This window comes from Vipera ursinii (genome assembly GCF_947247035.1).
Source record: "Vipera ursinii genome assembly, chromosome: 2".
NCBI classification, from domain to species: Eukaryota; Metazoa; Chordata; class Lepidosauria; order Squamata; family Viperidae; genus Vipera; species Vipera ursinii.
Genome location: NC_139513.1, coordinates 271147349 through 271168620, shown reverse-complemented (window position 1 = coordinate 271168620; position 21272 = coordinate 271147349). Strand labels below are relative to the sequence as shown.

Below are 21272 nucleotides of genomic sequence, written 5' to 3'. Positions count from 1 at the left end.
ATGCTCAATATATCCTTTTGTAGACTTTATATAAAGCTTTCTTATTAATTGCAAAATTAAATATATAAGCACCAGAAATTGTAATGCTAAAAGAAAACAATAATTGCTAAAGTAGCCCCAAGCTGCTAGCAGAGGTTAAGAATTTATATACCGTACTCTGATCTGTAAAAATGAAGGTAGAAGGAACTAGTGATTTGTTCTCCCCCACAGCTCCTGTGTTTCTCAATATTTTGAGTGGCCTTCTGGCTCATTAGAAAAAGTGACTCTAAGAACAGCTGGAGGACAGTAACTTTGGTGACAATCATGCTTTTTTCTAGCAGTTAAAGCATTCTGGCCAGAAAATAGTCAGGTGATATTATCTTTGGGAAAGACTTAGAGTTCTCTGTTAAAATTATTGCAAAATACTTATAAAATTACATTTTTCTTCTTGTGATAGAATGCAAAATGCCAATCCAGCCACCCAAATGATTTGTTAAAGATTGATATGGGTAATCCATTCACAACATCAAGAATACAAGAACCTCTAAAAGATCCCAACATAGTATGTATACCTGATTTTATGGGTTTTTTTAATAGTTAATAATGCATTTTAGTATTCAACATTAAGTTGGGATTGAACTGATCATCATATGTATATTTTTCTTTTGCTAAGAGCAATTATATGCAACCGTAATATTCTTCCTGCTATAATATTCTTATTGCCAGAAATGTAATTGTAAATAATGTTTTTAAATCTATAACATAGACTTTTAAAATGTTTAGCTTTGGAAATTTGATTTTCACCATCTCTCCACATGAGGAGGTTAAAAAACAACTTTCAGTTAATCATCAATTAGAACAGGGGTGTCAAACTCAATTTCATTGAAGGCCGCATCAGCATTGCGGTTGCCCTCAGGGGGCCGGGTGGGTATAGCCAGGGTGGGCGTGGCCTACTGGGTGGGCGTGCCTAGAGTGCGTATGGCCTATTGGATGGGCATGGCCAGCTCTACATCGTTCGCATCAAGGGTGCCTATGGGGGCCTGGGCAGGAGTGGGACAGATCTGAGGGTCTCTCGCAGAAGGAGGGTTCCTGGGCCAGGGCCAAGGCAGTGGGGGCCGTTCCCTCACTGTTTCCAGGATGGCTTCGTGGGCCATATGAAACCACTTCGCGGGCGCATCCAGCCCCCGGGCCTTGTGTTTGACATGTCTGAATTAGAACAATTACCTATCATGAAAATGTTGGTGGATGCCTGTTAATAAGGCTGCCATGGCTATGCAAAAGATTTTCATTGTCAGAGAAAAATAATTCATTCTAAGAGCACACCTTCCTGGACCTGAAGTACTATTCATGCCTTAGTCGTCTCCCATTTGGATTTTTGCAGTCTGCCCTTCACCATCCAAAAGCTACAAAGGAATAGTGTAAGCATTTTGGCATGCCCATGTTACATCGCTTTTCCATTAGTTGCAATGGTTCTGGATTCAATTTAAGATGCTGGTTGTCACCTACAAAGTTCTTCATGTCATGGAACCAGATTATGTACAGGAGTGATTTTGGGTGGTGGTCCTAACAATGCTTTTATAAAGCATTGAAGACCTGGATGTGTTCCAAGGCCTAGGTATTGGGAGGCTAGGGTTGGAAGATTAAATCAGTTTTTCTCAATGTCAACAACTTTAAGATGTGTGGAGTTTAACTGTTGTCATTCCTTAGCCAGCATGGGAAATCATCTTAACATGGTTGAGAAACAATGAGTTATATGGCCCGTTGAGTATTGTTTGTTATTTGTTTTGTTTCGCTTTATCCTCAGTGACCATTGTAGTTTTCCTTCTTTGCTAATATTTCTTCTAATTGTTTTAATATGTTGTAAGTGGCACCCAGATGTGCAGCCATATACAGTATATTTAAACAAATAACATTAGCAGAATGATCCTTACTAGGTTTAGAAACATATTTTTATTTTATTTATTATAGCTTGCAGTGAGGGCCTTCCTGAATGCAAAATGATGAGTTTTCTAAACACTGACTGAACTTTACTGGTGTCACCATTGTTATTATCAGAACATTTCATACTTATTTCAGCATGACATGGAGAATGTGTCAGGTTATCTACAATTTTGCTATTTTGGGTAGTTATAGTTTGCAAATATATTAATGAGATGTGTCTATGGTCTTTTATACAGAATTGTGATAGATATGATTGTGCATCCATTAACTGCACTATAGCCCCATCAAATATTACTCATGTGAATATTTCATTCAGACTCTGGAAGCCTACTTTCATAAAGGTGAGCTACCATTTATTAGGAATTTTAAATGATATCTTGTCAAAAACACATACATATTATAGGTACATGCATCATGCTACTTGCTTGATACTGGCTAGGAAGCTTCTACTGAAAGAACTGTTATGCTGTTATATTAATACATAATGTGTTCAGGCGGCAAGTTTTTTTATTGTGATGCAAATGTTTTTACAGTTATTTCTTGATGTATATTCGATTTCATGTAATTTTATTGCTATTGTAGTTGCTGTAAGCCAAATTTGAACGGAGCATATGGGTACAACTTTTGAGGAATTGATGGAGTTACTGATTTTCATTTATGCTCAGAATTCCCAGGTGTTAGCCATACTGAGAGTCTGGAAATTCAAGCTCAATAACTCTCGATGGTAACAGATAGAAGAGTAAACTATACTGAGTTTCACAGAGTGTACAACGGCAGGTAGTACTCAACTTACAACAGTTCATGTAGTGACCATTTGAAGTTTCAGTGGTACTGAATAAAGTGAGTTATGACCAGTTTTCACATTTATGTCCGTTGCAGCATCTCCATGGTCACATAATTAAAATTCATACTCTTGGCAGCTGACTCATTTTTATGACAGTTGCAGTGTCCCGGGTCATTTGATCTCCTTTCGTGACCTTCTGACAAGCCAAGTCAATGGGGAAGCCAGATTCACTTAACAGCCGTGTTAGTAACTTAACAACTGCAATTATAAACTGAGCCACTGTGGCAAGAAAGGTCATAAAATAGCAAAGTTCACTTAACAACTGTCTCCCTTAGCAACAGAAATTGTGGGCTCAATTGTTGTCATAAGTCGAGGACTACCTGTATACTGTTGTGACTTAAGAAAAGGAATGTGTTAAATTCTCCTCTTATATCCTTGTTTCCTTTCTTCCTGCTAAAGTAATGAGCAACATATCACCCATCTACATATGTTTGAGGCCAATCAAACATTACAGCATGTAATGTCGTAAAACAATAACCTTTAGAGTTTTCTTTCTATTGAAAGCCAGGTAGTAATTAATTTCCTTTCACTAAGACAGAGAGTAGAGTGAAAAGAAGAATTGCCTTCTTTCCTCTAAAAGAAAAATATTGATAGCGCTTAAAAGTTTTTATGGATGTTGGTGGATTCTTGATTTTGAAACCAGACCAAAATTGTCTTTATATTAACTATTTAAGTTAACTATTTTTCAGTAAAAGTTAATATTGTTAACATTCAAAGAAACAGAGACTGACCTAAACAGAAATGCAACCATTTGTTCCATCGTGGCAAGGATTTCCCAGTTCACCATAAGGGAGCCTCTTCCAGCAAGGCCAAGAGGTGATATAAGACAAAACTAGAGCACTGATTCATCAGGGAAATTTTCCAGGGAGCTAAAGCTAAAAAGAGAATATACCAGGGGTCTTCAAACTTGGCCCTTTAATGACTCATGGACTTCAACTCCCAGAATTCCTCAGCCAGGCAGGCTGGCTGAGGAATTCTGGGAGCTGAACTCCACGAGTCATAAAAGGGCCAAGTTTGAAGACCCCTGGAATATACCATTGAAAAGAAGGAATGTTGTCTCAGTATTCAGACATGTGATAGGACTAAAAAAAAATCAAAGGGTACAGTAAAAAAAAAGACTAAAATTACATATTAGGAAGCCCAAACAGGTAGAACAACAGCTTTAAATTGATAATGAAAGTATCAAAGTGGTGAGGAGCTTCTGCTGTTTAGGATCAACCATCAACAGTAAAGGATCAATCAGTTAAGGCTACCGTCTGACAGAACAGCCATGAAGGTCTTGGGAAAAATATTGAAATGCTCCAACGTCTCTATATCTACAAACAGAATTATGTAAGCCGTGATATTTCCTGTGACATGTTATGGAAGTGAAAGTTGGACTTTAAAGAAGCAGGATAGGAAAAGTACTGACGCCTTTGAAATTTAAGGTTGGAAAAGACTACTGAGAATCATTAAACATAGTTCTCCATTAAGGCACAAATGACCAAGCTCAAATTATCCTACTTTGGACACATTATGTAAAGATCCAGCTCTCTGGGAAAGCTCTAATGCTGGATAGGTTAGAAAGAAAGAGGAGAGCAGCAGCAAAGTAGATAGATTCAGTTACAAGGTCATGAGTACAATCTTGGGAGACATGGAAGAATAGGTTAGGGGCAGATCATCTTGCAAAAAAAAATCTATTTGGTTGCTAGGAGTGGAAAATAGCTTGATGGCACATACTCAAATCTTTATATGCAGCCTATAAACCATATGTTTCTGGTTTCCTGTAAGCATTTTTACAACAAAGATATTGCCTTACAAGCTGTGTAGAAAGGGGGGGAAAAATCTCTCCCTGTTCTATCATTGGCTTCAGCTTGCAAGCATTTTTTTCTCCTTGGTCCAAAGTTTCATCTCATGAAATTGTAGGAGAGGAACAACTAAAAGCACTGGACAATAAGTGAGTCCAGATGGTAGGCAACATTTGTCTAAAGTCTAGATTTTGTTTCCCAACTCTGGTATGCCTTGATGACTATCGTGGAGTTTGAGATGAATTGAAACTGCAGCGTCCACTGAGGGACACAAATATTTTGATGCCAATAGTTTTTCCCTTGGCCCTTCTTGTGTCAACCTCTAGAAGAAAAGATTTTCTTAAATAAGCCAAAATACTGCTTATTTTCCTGATGAAGGCCATTAAAGGAGTGTAATAGCAAATTATTTGTCATCACGGCAAATTCCTTTATGTGCCCTTCCCCTGCAATTTCTTATAAGCAATAAATATCATTTTCTTCTCTGAGTCATCTTTTGAATTTGGAACTATCAACGTAAGCATAAACATTATCAAATCCATTTTATTCTAGGCAAAAATTCACAGTGTAGAACTCATTGTGAAAGCAAGTCTAAGGACTGAAAACTCATTAATGATCCTGAAGAAAGAAAATGAAAAAATAGAGGTGAGTTCTAGCAGTTTATTTCGCATATCATAAATTCAATTTGCATGCCAATTTAGCCAGAAAAAAAAAATTATCTGCCTGTAATTAGGTGGAAAATCCCAACAAATATAGAAAAATTATTTATAAGTAACCATTCAGACCATTAGCTTTATATTTGCTAGCAACTCAGTTAGCATTTTTACTCGAACCTTAATACAGCAGTTGGCATTATACAAATTAATAAATATTTGTGAGTGCCCTTCTAGAAATAATATTTAGATACGTATAATTGGTATAATTCATAAGATGTACAATGTGTAAGATGTCAGCCCATATCATGCAGTTATCTGTTTAGTTGCTTTTTTAAATTATGCATTTTTTAAAAAATAACTTTACAACCATGCATTATATTACTTCGGTGAATATTTATGATTTGATAGATACTCAGAAGAGGGACGCGGTGGCTCAGTGGGTTAGGACGCTGAGCTTGTCAATCAGAAGGTCGGCAGTTTGGCGGGTCGAATCCCGAGTGCCGCGTAACAGAGTGAGCGCCTGTTACTCGTCCCAGCTTCCGCCAACCTAGCAGTTCGAAAGCACGTAAAAATGCAAGTAGAAAAATAGGGACCACTACGGTGGGAAGGTAACAGCGTTCCGTGCGCCTTTGGCGTCTAGTCATGCCGGCCACATGACCACGGAGACGTCCTCGGACAAGCGCTGGCTCTTTGGCTTTGAAACGGAGATGAGCACCGGCCCCTAGAGTTGGAAACGACTAGCACACATGTGCGGGGGAACCTTTACCTTTACCTTTACCTAGATACTCAGAAAGTATTCATTTTTATTTGGCATACAAATAAAATAAAATTACTTCTTGCCTATTATATTTTTCGCTACTATTTCACTGACATTAAAAAGTTTCATTAAATTCAGGAGTCAAACTGTCAGGCACAATTGGACAACTGAAGATCTGTATTTTTCATGTATGTGTTATATATGTGATGCATCATATTAAACAGGACTGGAATATAATTGCCTTGCTCAATACAGAGATGGGTGGCATATAAATTTAATCAATAAGTCAATAAAACCTATTTTTATTTGGAAAAAATCTAAACCCTCTATTAGGATTAAGAGTTAGGTATCAACTTGCAAATCAGCAACTCTAGAACTATAGCTACAGTATAATGTAGGTATAGAATTGGAGCATTAATATGCCTGAAATGATGAACAGTTGATACATGTGACTTATCACACTTTTATTTCCAAGGCACAAATATTTATCTATAGAATGGAGAGAATCAGAGTTAAAATATTCCTAACATTAGCATTTGTACACTTACATTTACACTTTTTAACTTTTTCCTAAACAGGTTTATTCATTAAAAAAGCTATGTTAGAGTCAGAGTTAAGGGAGATATATAGTTCCAGTGGCTGTTTCTCATCCAACATCTGTAGCAGATTTTGAAGACAAGTGGAAAGTTGCTGGGATAAAAATAATTGGTCCTGTCTCACTAACAGGAACCCTTGAATCAATCCCAAGTTGTATTTGATAACAAAAGAATTTGAGTTTCTAATGAATAAAAAAGTAATTTCTATTTGTCTTGATGCCTCAGTTTCTATTTTAGAGAAATCATGAATGCTTGTGTTGATTTAATATCTTTCAGACAATAATTCAAATCTCAAAGGAGCTTCTTCCTGGCCGTGTGCCATTATGGGTCATTCTGCTAAGTGTTTTTGCTGGGCTCCTGATTCTTACCTTGCTTATATTTGCATTATGGAAGGTATGATGCATTTTTCCACATTTCCCTTTTCTGAAGCCTTGGTGAGTTGCCAAAGGCAAGAAGGAGAAAATCTTTCTGATTACTGCTTAAGCAATGCCACTTAAATGATGAGCCACCCATGAATTAAAAAAAAATCAATGCTTTCTGTCTTACAAATGAAAACAAACTTGGTTCAGAAGACAGTTTTTGTATGCCAAGATTTTGAAAGCTGGAGTATATATTCTTATTAAATGGTCTTCAATTAATATTTATACAGTCAGATTCTAAATGTTATAAAAAAACATGCAAAATATTTTGGACTTAGATTAGTGGCTGTTCAGATTGGTATTGTTATCATGGAATTATCTGTTTTGATGGAAAGATAATCCAAAAGAGAAAAACAGTGCTCTGAATTACAGTAGATGATGCAATATATAAGGCTAAACTTTTCGTCTCAACTTGCACTTCCTTATAAAGTTGGCTTTTCCTAAATACTATTTCTCACATGTGTCTTTTTTTCATGAAAGCTAACTATTTAGCTTTCTGTTTTCAATTTTCATAAATATATTTTTACAAATTTCTTCTACTGGGAATTTTTTCATTTCTTCCCAGTGTTTCATATAAAACACTTTATTGCTGTCATATTAATAAATTCATCTCATCAGGTTCGAAACACAGTGCACAGAGTGATGTAGTCTAAAACAGTTAAAACAGCTAAGTGTTATTAGTCATCTGTCCATAAATGGTAGCCTTGTCAAAGCTAAGAAAATAAGATCTTCACAACTTGAAACATCTTTTACTGTCTTAGGAGATACACTGTAGTTTCATTACCGTATTTTCCGGCATATAAGATGACTTTTTAACTCATGAAAATCATCTCAAAAGTTGGGGGGTCGTCTTATACACCCAGTCGTCTTATATGCCGGAAAATAGTACATAAATCAATCGAGCGCCCCCGTTCTTGCAAAGCAACTTCAAGCCTCCTTAGTCCAGTCCCCCCTCCAACGTGACTCTCCCTTCCCACCCCCAAGAGCCTCTCAGCCCCTTCCCCTCCCCCTTGCAAACGCCAGACCCCGGGAGCTCTTGCGTCTATTCCAAAGGGTGGGTGGAAGGAAAAGCCCCTTTCGGCTCCGGCTTGGCTGCAAGTCAGCGAGCCCGGGAAGGCACGCCCTCCCCTCTCACTGTGGAGGAAGCAGGGCAGGCTGGCGTCTGGCGGGAGCCGGCAGGGCAGTCCTGCGCACGCGCGCGCTCCCCGGCTCCTAAGGAGTCCTCGGGGAGCCATGGCAGGCGCCCCACGCTCTTCCCTCTTGAGGCAGCATCCCCGAGGACTCCTTAGGAGCCGGGGAGCGATGCTGCCTCAAGAGGGAAGAGCGTTGGGCGGGAGCCAGCAGGGCAGTCCTGCACATGCGCGCACTCCCCGGCTGCTAAGGAGTGCTCCTTAACAGCTGGGGAGCGCGCGCGTGCGCAGGACTGCCCTGCCGGCTCCCGCCTGATGCCGAACGGCTCCGCCGATGCTGCCTCAAGAGGGAAGAGCGTGAGGCGCCTGCCATGGCTCCCCGAGGACTCCTTAGGAGCCGGGGAGTGCGTGCGTGCACAGGACTGCCCTGCCGGTTCCCGCCAGACGTCAGCCTGCCCTGCTTCCTCCACAGTGAGAGGGGAGGGCGTGCCTTCCCGGGCTCGCTGATTTTCCGGCATGTAAGATGAAAAATCTTGAAAATCATCTCAAAAGTTGGGGGGTAGTCTTATACGCCCAGTCATCTTATATGCTGGAAAATACGGTACTTGTTTCAACTGCTATTAATGTAACCACAAAGTGACCCATTTATCATAGCTAACAACAACATAGTCAAGTTTGTATCAGTATAATAAAATGGAGAGAGAAGAGAGAAAATATTAAGATAGCGCCTTAGTAACAGACAAGTGGAGGATATGGAATATTAAATGATATTAGAAATAAAAGGTAGAGGATAGTAGAAAAAGGTAGAAAAATAAACGGCACTAGTACAATTTTAAAAAACAATGTTTTTAATTCCAAGCAGCATGTATGTTATTTTATATATTTCCATCAGAATAAATCTAGTATATATTATCAAATTAACTGATGGATTTTTCACAATTTATATTTGTCCTAATATTGTTTTTACGACTTTTGGAAAAAAAATGTGAAAAAAAATCATTTTTGCATTGGGGTGAGCATTGGAATAATTGACACCTGGAATCTGTCATTAGCTCATAGTCTGAATTTATACATGTTGCATTATAAGATTTTGCACTTATCTCCTTTGTGTCTAATGCAGTGAATTTTAATCTGAGCTATGTTTTTTTTCCCCATTACTTTCCTTGCAGGCTGGATTTTTCAACAGGCCCTTAAGGAAGAAAATGGAGAAATGAGAAGAAACTCCAGAACAAGGAGGGAAAAAACCTCTTTTAACTGTTCTACAATGATCTGCCTTCAGGTGGACTTCTGAGATATGACTATAAATCAAATCCTTGGTTTAATGTAGGAAAGGTCACAGAAGTTTTATTTCAGACAACATCATATGCTGAGCCATAAAGGAAGCAAAAAGAAAACGAAAATGAACAAACCAAAGATAGAAAAAATAATCCTGAAAGGAAACTTTCTTTTCCTTTTTTTACAGGCGAACAGAAGAGAAAAATCTGTACGACTGTTCTGACCTTGGAACTTTTTTTCAGATAACTTTTTCTTCATGGATATACAAGCAACTCTGAAGCCAAAGCGTATTCAAAACTAGGGATACCAGACAGACAATTTACTCCTCAGATTTTACCCCTTATTTTTAATATTGTCACTTATTTTTAGAACACAACCCACAACTTTGAATCTCTAATGTCTGCACAGGGGCATACATCCTACTGAATTGAATTTGAGGATTTCAAACAAGGTCTGACATGCATAAGAAACATCTGCAACTTTGATTTATCATCATTCTTAAATGGGGAAGAAGCCTATATTCAAAGATGGGCATGCTACTGTTTTGGAAAACATTTATCCAGGAGGAAAAACACCCCTCAGAAATTAGCAACTGCACACCATAAAATTTCAAGCATCAGATGGAATTCCCTGCCTTTTGTAAAACTGTAGAAGAATTATTACTTAATGACTAAGGTCATATTTGTATGCAGAGCATCTCAAGTACATTCCTTGGTATCTCCAATTTGAGAAGGAAAATTGCACATTCAGAAAACAGAAAACCTGTTATACATCACTCTGAATTAGTTAATGCTATGTGTTATGATTTAATACCAGAAAGGTTATATTTCTCATAAATTAAAAGTGTGTGGAGAAAAGTCTATACAGGGTCTTATATTTAGTTTACTTCTAGAAATGTAAACTTTTAAGTATTTTGTGCATGTAAAGAAATGAAGAAAGGACTTCATTTATAGTGAAGGGATGAATTTGAAAGCAGTGCCATTCCTTCATATAGGGGGAAATTAGCCTCCCCTTATGAAATAGGTCATAAGACTACAATCATGCCTAACTCTGAACCCGCTGTTATTCCTCCATAGTGTATATCCTTGGCAATGTTTTCAGGTACTGTATATATTGACCACCAGGAGGCAGTACAATACTGGTTTTCTAATAAAGAAAAAATCCTGGTGTTCAATCTAATAGACTAAGAATAACTATCTGCACAGATGATTTCACTGCTTTCTCATTACTAATGACGAATCCTTGAAAATACATTGCTTCATATTTAGTGGAAAATATGAAAAATGATTTTTGTTTTCCTGAAAAAGTTAAATCATAGTGCTTTATTACACTGAGAACATGGATCTTCGTGCAAGTCACTAATGATAAATTTCCCTGAAGATTTGTTAGCAGAAAAATAAGATACTTTTTTTGCCTTCATATCAGTGACTATGTGTAGAAGTCCATGCAGTTTTCTAGACAAAGGTTTATAGCCTTCTTCCCAAGGCTGAGAGGGAATGACTAGCCCAGCTGGCTTCAGGGTCCTAGGCAAGACTAGGATTCAATTTCCCCTGCTCCATTTTTTTAATCAGCAGACCACTGTAATACGAAACACTATAATAAGGCAATAAATGTTTTTGACAAAAAATCAACATGGCCTGACCATCATAGATGTTATTTATGCATTCACATAATGGTTTATTTTCACTATTTTCCTCAGATGCTTTTTGTCGCTATTTTAGCCACCATGCTTTTTCTTACTGAAAAGGTGATCAGTTTTGTATTTCCCTTTTCAAATATTACAGGAATGTTTGAAATTTATACTGGTGCTCATAAATTCTATTGTGAATTGTACAATCTTCCCATATCAATCTGCCAATAGATGTAATTTAAATATTTGTTCAAATAGCCTTTTAGAATACTTACGGTTATTTATGTTAAATATTAACATTTTATCAATCCACTGGAATTTTGGAAATGTTATGCTGAATAATTCTTGTACATAAACAGACCATTATGATTTTTTTTAAAAAAAAATCCAAATCTGAAATATATCTGAAGACTTATTATTGGAGAATTACATAGCAAAGGCAATAAAAAATGGCCCACACTGGAAATTCTACAAATCATGAAATTGATAGAGCAGGATTTCCTCAGAATTAGTTTCATTTGGATACATATATATTTCCTACTAGAGCTTCTAGAGCTTTTATTTCAAATATTTCAGTTCTATTTTTACATGTTTCCCAAGCTTGAATTAAAACAGTTTGAATATGTGTGAAAAGCAGCGATGAGGTTTTGAGTCATGCATGCAACAAAATTCCAATTTAAATGCATTACAAACAATAAGAATTCAGATCAGGATTGAAATAAAACAAGGTATCCTGTAGAACTATTTTTAGATGTATGGACTTCAGTTCCCAGAATTCCCCAGCCACCGAGGGAACTGTTTTAGTTTTATCTACAACAGGTCTGTGACCTGTTAGGAACCGGGTCACACAGTTGGAGGTGAGTAGCGAGTCAGTGAGCAAAACCAAAACCACCCCCCCCCCACACCCTCCTTGGTCTGTGGAAAAATTGTCTTCTGCTAAACCAGTCCCTTGTGCCAAAAAGGTTGGGGACCACTGATCCAGATTGTTTGCACAAAGTGTTTTCCCTACTGAAAAGTAAACAAAATTGTATTTCCCTTTTCAAGCATTACAGGGATGTTTGTATTTCATATTGATGCCCTTAAATTTTGTGACTTCGTTGTGAGTTGTACAGTCTTCCCATATCAAGGCTGGCTATGGAATTCTGGGAGTTGAAGTCCACTGTTCTTTTAATTGCAAGTTTGAGAAACACTGCTATAAACTGTCAAATGGACTTTAAATTGCTACTTATAAATTGAGGAATTATTTAAGTGGCTAAATTTAATGTCTTAAATATTAATTTGTACTGTACATAGTACAGTGTATAGATAAAGTATTCTGGGCTAGATAAAATATTTTAAGCAGTTTAGAATACTAATAACCACTACTAAACACTATGGTCTAAATCTACTTGAACTTAACCAAGAGTGACAAAGTCCAGCTTAAAAGTCCAATGTTAGCTGTGCAAATATTACTGGCACAGCTAATTTGAAGGTACAGCTGATTTTATTTAGATAGTGATTGCAGGGTGTAGCCACTGTACTTATTTTAAAGTAATTTAGTTTCAAATATTCATAGGAACATGGCCTAGAAGCAATTGCATTCAATATTTTTAAATATTCTGGTTAAAGACTGTTCAAATGCCCTAGAGAAAGTAGGTCATAAATTGTGAGTACAATGCCACACAATGTGAAAAATACCTTTTCTCCCACTTGTGTCATTTTTGTGTATAATAAACTGTCATGCACCTGTCATTTCAAGAGCAGCATATGGATAAATGCATGATTTTGAAATAGAAATTTCACTATTTAATTTTCTTTTCATATGGAATGTTTCATCTATGTGTCTATAATTATTACCTCCACGCACATCAAGGATCTCTAGGGCACAGTATTTAGTTTTGAACTGGGATTATAAATTTTCTTCTGATGTATTAAGAACCAATTTGCAGTAGCAAATGATGGGAATCCATTTTGCCCCATTACTGGCAGTCAAACTGGGAAACCCTAATCTGTGTTGGACACAGAAGTGACCACAAGGCACAATTTAAAAAATCAAGATGATGGACATAACAATATAATCAAAGCTCCACTTTTGTGGGGGGAGGACATAAACATGTGGACTTTCTTTGCAGCTGCCAACTTGACTTTTATCCATGCAAAATTGGGTTCAAAATACAATTTTCAATTCATAATTTGGAAAAAGGGAAAAAAAGCAGACATTATATAAAGACAGAACATTCATACAAGATTTTTGCTCAGCATGGAACTCTATATGCTCCTGAATATTGTATGCCATGCAAGAAAATTTCACTAAAATAATCTTCTCCTTGTGTATTTAAAAAAAGTCATCATCAAATTGTTTCAAAAACTCCCGGTGAAATGCCATTTTATACAGAGCTTAAAAAAAAATCTGTCCATTATATCATGTTGAGGTAAAGGCCTGATTCCTGCCTTGCAGCATCGATAGAAGTAACATGCCATGTATTCATTTCCATTTTTTCTGTAAATATTATTTGTGTGGGGGAGATTATATGAATGTATATGTGTGTTACTAATATAATTACACAATCCTGTCTGAAATTGTGAATAAGACTCTTTGCTTAGTCATAATTTAGCAGACACTACATGAAGATATACAACTTAAGATCTATGAATAATAATGACTGTAGGTGACCAACATTTGAAAAAGTCCCTCAGGATAGGCTGATTAAACATTTACTACTTTCTATTAATTCTATCCATGTATGGATAGGATCACAAAGAAGCCTTAATTTCCTTCCTTTACAGTTTGAAATTTTATATTAGACCCAGATTTGTATATTTATGAGAGGTATTCATCTTATTTTGTGTTAGATAAAGAACAAGTGAACTGTAATTTAACTTTACTGACAAATTAGCATCACTCATGGAATGGCAAGCTGTAATGTGGTTTATTTTTGGCTGGTGAGCCCACTAACAGACATCACTCTATGCCATGGTACCTCAATTTCTTAAAAGGGACTATAACAAGCCAAACTAAGTTTTGCAGGAAAAGTAATCATAGTTTGTTAGCTAATTCTTGGTTAGTTTCCTTTCCCTCCTTTATTACCTGCTTCTTCCTTACATAAACATAATTGGCTAGAGGATTAAAAAGGAGAAAACAAACAAACTGGGGAATCAAAAATTAACTATATATTTCCATTTATATACCACATTAAGCCACAGTTATAACTATTATGGCAACAAACCACATTATGGCTTAGTGCAGTGTATAAACTAAATCTTATTACAATATTCTTTCTAACAATTCTAGAAGGTAAATCACTAACAAACCCCATATTGCAGATGGATAACTAAAGCACAAGGTTGGTGTTAAATGGCCTTAGATGTGATAAAAGTAAGATTTGCATTAGGGGCATTTTAATTTGGTGTAGTCTGGTGTAAGGTTAGGAACTTGAACTGATACCATTAGAAGTCCTTGTTCATAACCCCACTTGATTATGATTCTCACTGGATGATTTGGGCCATTTCCTTTTTCAGCCCAGCTTACTTCACCTGTTATTTAGAAGGATAAAATTATTTAGAAGGTTATGGCATACACTCTGATGACCATGTAAACAATCTCAAACTCAATAGAAAAAAAACATAAAATATGTTTTCAATCAATACTCTTAAATCAGTTTTTTTAGCTGCTGCTATAGCTCTGCTATAGCAAGAGTAGGCTGCTTGATCTTTCTATTACCTTTGGACAGCTACATGGCCCTATATAACCACAGCTACTACAGTTAGTCCTCAACTTATGGCCATTTTTTAGCGACCCTTTAAAGTTACAATGCCACTAAAAAGTAATGACAGATGCTCACGCTTATGAGTGTCTCAGTGTCCCCACATTCATGTAATTGTGATCCAGCTGCTTGGCAACAGGCTTGCATTTATTATATTTGCAGCATCCTGGTCTCATGGTCACCACGTGCAACCTTTGCAGCCAGCAAAATCTCAGATCCCTAAATCTTCCAATTAATTCAACTGTGACTAATAATGTCTTGTGAGATTTGTCAATACAATTTTTTGGGCAACATTTTCAGAAGTGGTTTGTTCTTGGTTTTCTTCCTAGGGCTGACAGAAATTAACTGACTCAAAGTCATCCATCTGGTTTCATATCTAAAGCACAACTACAACTCAATGGTTTCCTGCTACAAGTCTGGTGCCTGGCACCACTACATCAAACTGAATATGAATAGAGCTGGAAGGGATATTGGAGGTCTTCTACTCCAGCCCCCTGCTCAAGCAGGAGGACCTATATACCATCTCCAGGGTTGGAGCGCCTACGATTTTTGGAGGCAAGCTGTTCCACTGCTTAATTGTTCTTACTGTCAGGAATTTCTCCTTAATTCCAGGTTGCTTCTCTCTTTGATCAGTTTCCAACTATTGTTTGTCTTGCCTTCTGGAGCTTTGGTGAATAATGTGATCTCCTCTTCTTGGTGGCAGCCCTTCAAATACTGGAATATTGCTATCATGTCTTCCCTATTTCTTCTTTTCTTTAAACTAGCCAAACCCAAGTCCTGCAGCTCTTCTTCATATGGTTTAGTCTCCAGGCCTTTAATCTTCCTAGTTGCTCTTCTCTGAATTTTTTTCCAAACTCTCAACATTTTTTTGTGATATGGTGACCAAAACTGGCTGCAGTATTCCAGGTGTGGTCTTACTGAAGTGTTATAAAGTGGTACTAATACATCACATGATCTTGATTCTATGCCTCTGTTTATACAACCCAGGATTGTATTAGCTTTTTTGGCTGCTGTTGTACACTGCTGGCTCATAGTCAAGTCATCATCCACAGGACTCCGAGGTCACTCTCACAGTTACTCTTTTTAAGCCAGGTTTCACCCAATCTGTACTTGTAACTTTGATTTTTCCTGCCTAAATGTAAAACTTTGCTTTTCTCCACATAAAAACTCATTTTGTTAGATAGGGCCTATTGTTCAAGTTTGTCAAGATCTTTTGGATCCTGAGTTTGTCTTCTGGGATGTTTGCTTGGAGCAGCCAAGTCAAAGGGAATTTTGCTTCACTTACACAAAGTAAACTTGCTGCACATAGACAGATGGGGGAAAAGAATCCACACTTGGTTTAATGGAAGTAAAACAAATATTTAGTTATATCCATGATTAGGAAACACAAAGTAACAGAATAACAGATTTGGAAGGGATCTTGGAGATCATCTAAAGCCAACCCACAGCTAAAGCAAGAGACCCGATACTATTTCAAACAAATGGTTGTCCAATCTTTTCTTAAAAACCTCCAGTGATGGAGCACCCACAACCTCCTAAGGCAAGGCATTTCACTGATTAATTGTTCTAACTGACAGAAATTTCTCTTTATTTCTAATTTGGTAAGTATAAAACCTGTTATCCACTACCCGTAAAAATAAAGAGAAATAAATACTAAGGTATAACATTGGTATTCATATAAGATGTCTCTTTTTAAAAAAAACAGACTAGTAAGGAAAAGAACATATTTTTGTATAGTTGTCTGCTTTGATTTGCACATACACAGTTCTTAACATTTTACTATTAAACACACTGTATGTGTGCATCTCTTTAAAAAGGTTTGTAGCAGATTTCACACATTGTGGTAAGGGTTGGGGTTTTAAAATTTTGGCTTTTTGAAAAAGCCATGGAGGTCTAGCTTGCACACAACACTAATCTGTAAACCACAATTGTACCCACACAATGGGTTTATATTGCACTAGCTAAAATCAGACAAATGATATGATGCCTTAGGCATAATGTTAAACTTGGCAAGTGTTTACATACTACAGCCTTACCCTGCTCCTGAAGTAGGAGGAAATCTTCCAACAACAACCACATTGTTAAAATGTCACCACCTCTCCGGTGCAGCCTAAGAACTGTAGAATGAATTTGGCTAAGTTATTTCTAATTTTCACCACTCCAACTTCTCCCTCCCCTGTAGCTTTTCTAAATGACTCAGAGGTTTCTCCCACGCAGCTAACAACCATCCTGAGGAATGCAGGAAATACGACATTTTGTGTAAATGCACAAATAGATTAGCAATCTGACATACAAACAGGGGTTGGCTTTATCAGATGAGAAATTATGACAGAAACATCCTGTCCCTTCAGGACACACAGTTTTTTTATTAATTAGCAGGCAGGAACATTCTTCAACATTTATACAAACCATTGAGTGTTCATAATAACAAATACAAGGACTCAAAACTTATTTGGAAACCTCATGATGTCAGTGAGAAAATAAATTTATGCCCTCAAAAAGTAGAATCCACTTATTCCAATGTGGTAACATAAATATTGCAGAATTCTCAAACAAGAACTGCCGTATAAAGAAATTGCTTTTATTATATTTTAGACTTCCTTTCCACCCAGCACTCCATCACACAGTTTGTGAATAGCTAGCATGAAATGCTCTCAGTCATCATATGAACAAGCACTTTCAATGTTTATTTAAGGAAATGTCACATATCACTTTAACTTGGCATGCCTTATTTTTTGTGCTGCCTAAAAATTAGACTAAATTAAATATAATTTATATTAGGAAGGCTTGGGGAAGCATCTAGCCAATCTCAGCTGGTCCTTTAAAAATAACCAATCTAAATCCTATTTAAGATCAAATAATTAAAAATATTACTTTAATTTTTGTTCTAAGTTCTATTGAGTTCTTTGTCCTGATTACTGTGTATCGGGTTCTGAAGCGTAGTGAAGACGCCAGGCAGATGAGTACAAATGAACAGTTGCTTTATTGGCAATCATATCTGTACTGAGGGGTTAGGGTGTACATGCATTCTTATATACCTTCATATAACCAATCAGATTGAACCCAACAATCCCGCCACTTTGGCTCCCGCCAGAACTGTTAGAGTTCAATACAAGTGCAGGGGAACTGTTAGTTCCCAGTATACATGTGAATAGATGTTTCCCAAACCTCAATACATAACACCCCTTCCCCTTTTAAGGAACACACAGTATACTCTTATAACATTACAGCTTACATTTTTTCACTCCTAACTTCCAATACATAGTTGAATGATTGACCCCATTCAAGGTTATATACTCCTATAACCCTTATTCAAGGATTATAAAACTCACTCCCAACCACCAACATTTGATTCTGAGTGATTGACCCCACTCAAGGTAAATATCCTTATAACCCATTTTCAGGGATTATGTTCTTGCTCCAACCCTCCAATATTTAGTTACAGTGATTGACCTCACTCAAGGTAGTAGTTTCCAATGCGACGTTCTCGGACGTGCAATGAAAGGGTTGCTGCCAGTAAGATTAAAGACAGACCCATTTTGCTGTTCTGCCAGTAAACCTGTACTACCAAGTAGTACATAATGACCTAGCATGTGTCTATGAATAGACTTCTCCTGTAAGTCCCCTTACAATATGCTATGCACATATAAATTAACAAAATCCAAAAAACAAGAGGCATGCCACCCCACTTGGTGATTCATTATATACTTCTTTCTCTTAATTGACCACATAATCAGCAAGGTGTGCAGGTGGCCTATGAGGCTGTGAGTAACATCTCTGCGGTTCCCTCACTTTGTAGTCTACCAACCTATTAGGCATGCCCTGAGAATCTGTGTTCTCCTCAGCTGGAGACTCCGAAGAATTGCCCTGGCTGGCGCTGTCCTGTAGGCCCACCCCAGAGTCAGGTCTTGAAGCAGGATTAGCACAGTAGTCACTGAAGATTGGCTGATCCGATTGATCAGGGGTTTCCTGTTGCATCTCTGTGCCCTCTTGGTCCTCCTCAGACTTGAACTCAACTGAGTGCTGAAAATGCTGGTAGGGTGAATAAGAGCTAGCCTGTGTGCCAGCTTGAGAACAATGGGAGGAATTATTATCCTCACTCTCACTTAGTGACCATTCTGGAAATCTTTTTCATAGTTGATCCACATGCCGTCTTACTAGACGCCCTCCCTCCACCCCTACTGTGTAAGATAGGGGCCCTGATTTGTCAACCACCTTCCCAGGAACCCACAAATGTCCTGGTCCATAGTTCCTGGCCCAGACCATGTCACCAAGTTGTAGCCCCCTTGGGGGTTTGGGTTGAGCAGCATCAGATGCTACTCTCTCAGGGTGAAGTCTGTCCAGTTTGGTGATGAGGCATTTGCCCAGCGCAGTTCCGCAGGGCTTTTCCCTGTGGCTGTACAAGGTGTGGAGTGCTGACAAAGTAAGAAATCTGCAAGTCTGTGGTGCCAGTCACCTGTGATGATGCGCTTGAGTGCGTCTTTGGTTGTTCTCACCATTCGTTCTGCTTGTCCATTCGACGATGGGCGGAAGGGCATGGATTTGGCATGTCTGATCATGTTTGCTCTGAGGAAGGCCTGAAACTCAGCAGCGGTAAATTGAGCCCCATTATCAGAAACTATGACATCAGGAAGTCCATGTGTGGCAAAAAGTTTCCTCAGCATCTGGATCGTCCTGGCTGAAGTCATACTAGAGACTGGAACAACTTCCAGCCATTTTGAGTGGCTATCTACTACAATTAAGAAGAGCTGTCCTTGAAATGGACCAGCGTAATCGATATGGACCCTGGACCAGGGCGTGTGAGTTGGCTCCCATCTGTGGACAGGTGCCTGAGGCATTTTGGGTCTAGACTTTGGCAAATATAACATCCATGTACCTGCTCATCAACAGCCTTGTCTAACCCAGGCCAGCACAGGTAGCTTCTGGCTAGCGCTTTCATGCGCACTATGCCAGGTGTCCCTATCTCTCAAGACTAAGGGTATGATGACCCTATTTCCCCATAATAAACACCATTTGTGAGTTGATAACTCATGCCTTCTTAGAAAATAAGCTTGGAATTCAGGGCCTGACTTCTGTCTTGCCATCCTGTGAATACCCCTGATAGAACTCTGCTCAGAATCTTATCTGAAGCAGTTTCAGCAGCTATGTCCCCTGCATGGAGGGGAAATTCAGGTATCTCCTGTATGGGTAGTATTTGTGCAGCAGGGGCTGTATCAGGATCGATAGACGGTAAGGGTACCCTACTTAGGCCATCAGCATGGCCCACTTCTTTTCCAGGTTTGTGAATCATTTTAAAACTATAGGCAGATAAAAATATGGACCACCCAAGCATCCTTGGTGAAAGTATATGAGGGGTTTGCCTGTCTGTTGTGAATAAGCCTAAGAGAGGCTTAAGATCAGTAAACACAGTGAAATTCCTACCATAAAGATAATCGTGGAATTTTTTGACCCCAGCTACTATAGCCAAGGTTTCCTTGTCTATCTGTGCGTAATTCCTCTTAGCCTTTGATAGGGTTCTTGAGTAATAAGCGATGGGGACTTGTTCCCCATTTTTTCCCAAATGGCTTAATACAGCTCCCACTCCATAGGGAGAAGCATCACAAGTAATGCAGACAGGCTTGGATTCAATATAGTGGGTGACAGTTGATTTGTCAGATAACAGGCCCTTAAGGTCTTGGAAACTTTTCTCATGCAAACTGGTCCACTTCCATGCAACTTTTTTATCTAGCAGCCTATGAAGTGGCTCAGCAATGGCAGCCTTGTTAGGTAAGAATGTGTGGTAGAAATTTTATAACCCTAAAAATGCCTGAAGCTCTGCCTTATTTTTAGGGCTGGGGGTCATTTTAATTGCCTTAACCTTGGATTCTGCAGGGTGGATTCCACTGGCATCACTTTGGAATCCCAGAAACTCTGTAGAAGTAACCCCAATGCTACATTTGTCTCTTTTTAGCTTGAGACCTGCAGAGCGAAACCTATTTAATACAGCTCTGAGTCTATTTGCTAAAACTTCCTCTGTCTCACCCACAATTAGAACATCATCAAAATACGGGCAGACGCCTGGAATGCCCTTTAAGGTATGTTCCATTATCTCCTGAAAAATCCCAGGTGCCACACTTACGCCAAATTGTAGACGGTTGACTCTGAATGCTCCCTTGTGTGTTACTATGGTCTGAGCTGCTGCTGTAGCCTTGCTAACAGGCAGCTGCTGGTATGCCTGCACCAGATCAAGTTTTGCGAAAATGGTGCCGCCCTGCAGAGAAGCAAGCACATGGCTGACCATGGGAACCGGGTAAGCATACTGATTAAGGGCCTTATTCGGGGTACACTTATAATCTGCACAGATGTGGATTTCCCCATTAGATTTAAGTGGGGTGACTATAGGGGTCTCCCTTCAATGGGCTGCAGCACCCCGTTCTACTAATTTGTCCAATTCCACTTCAATCTTATGTTTTAGCGCGAATGCGACTCTTCTGGGTTTAATCCTAATTAGCAAGACGTTCTTGTCCAATTTAAATGAA

At 38.3% G+C, this 21272-nt stretch overlaps 1 protein-coding gene across 1 annotated transcript in view; it reads left to right on the top strand.

Annotated features, from left to right (window-relative positions):
• The window catches only part of ITGA1 (integrin subunit alpha 1), an 83854-nt gene extending 70308 nt beyond the window's left edge, over positions 1-13546 (top strand). The window contains exons 26-31 of the mRNA XM_083353521.1: positions 437-541; positions 1948-1953; positions 2064-2261; positions 5101-5193; positions 6834-6950; positions 9276-13546. Of these exons, the coding sequence (XP_083209647.1) occupies positions 437-541; positions 1948-1953; positions 2064-2261; positions 5101-5193; positions 6834-6950; positions 9276-9320 (564 nt within the window). The 3' untranslated portion in view covers positions 9321-13546. The remainder of the gene's footprint in view (positions 1-436; positions 542-1947; positions 1954-2063; positions 2262-5100; positions 5194-6833; positions 6951-9275) is intronic.
• The last annotated feature ends 7726 nt before the right edge of the window (positions 13547-21272 follow it).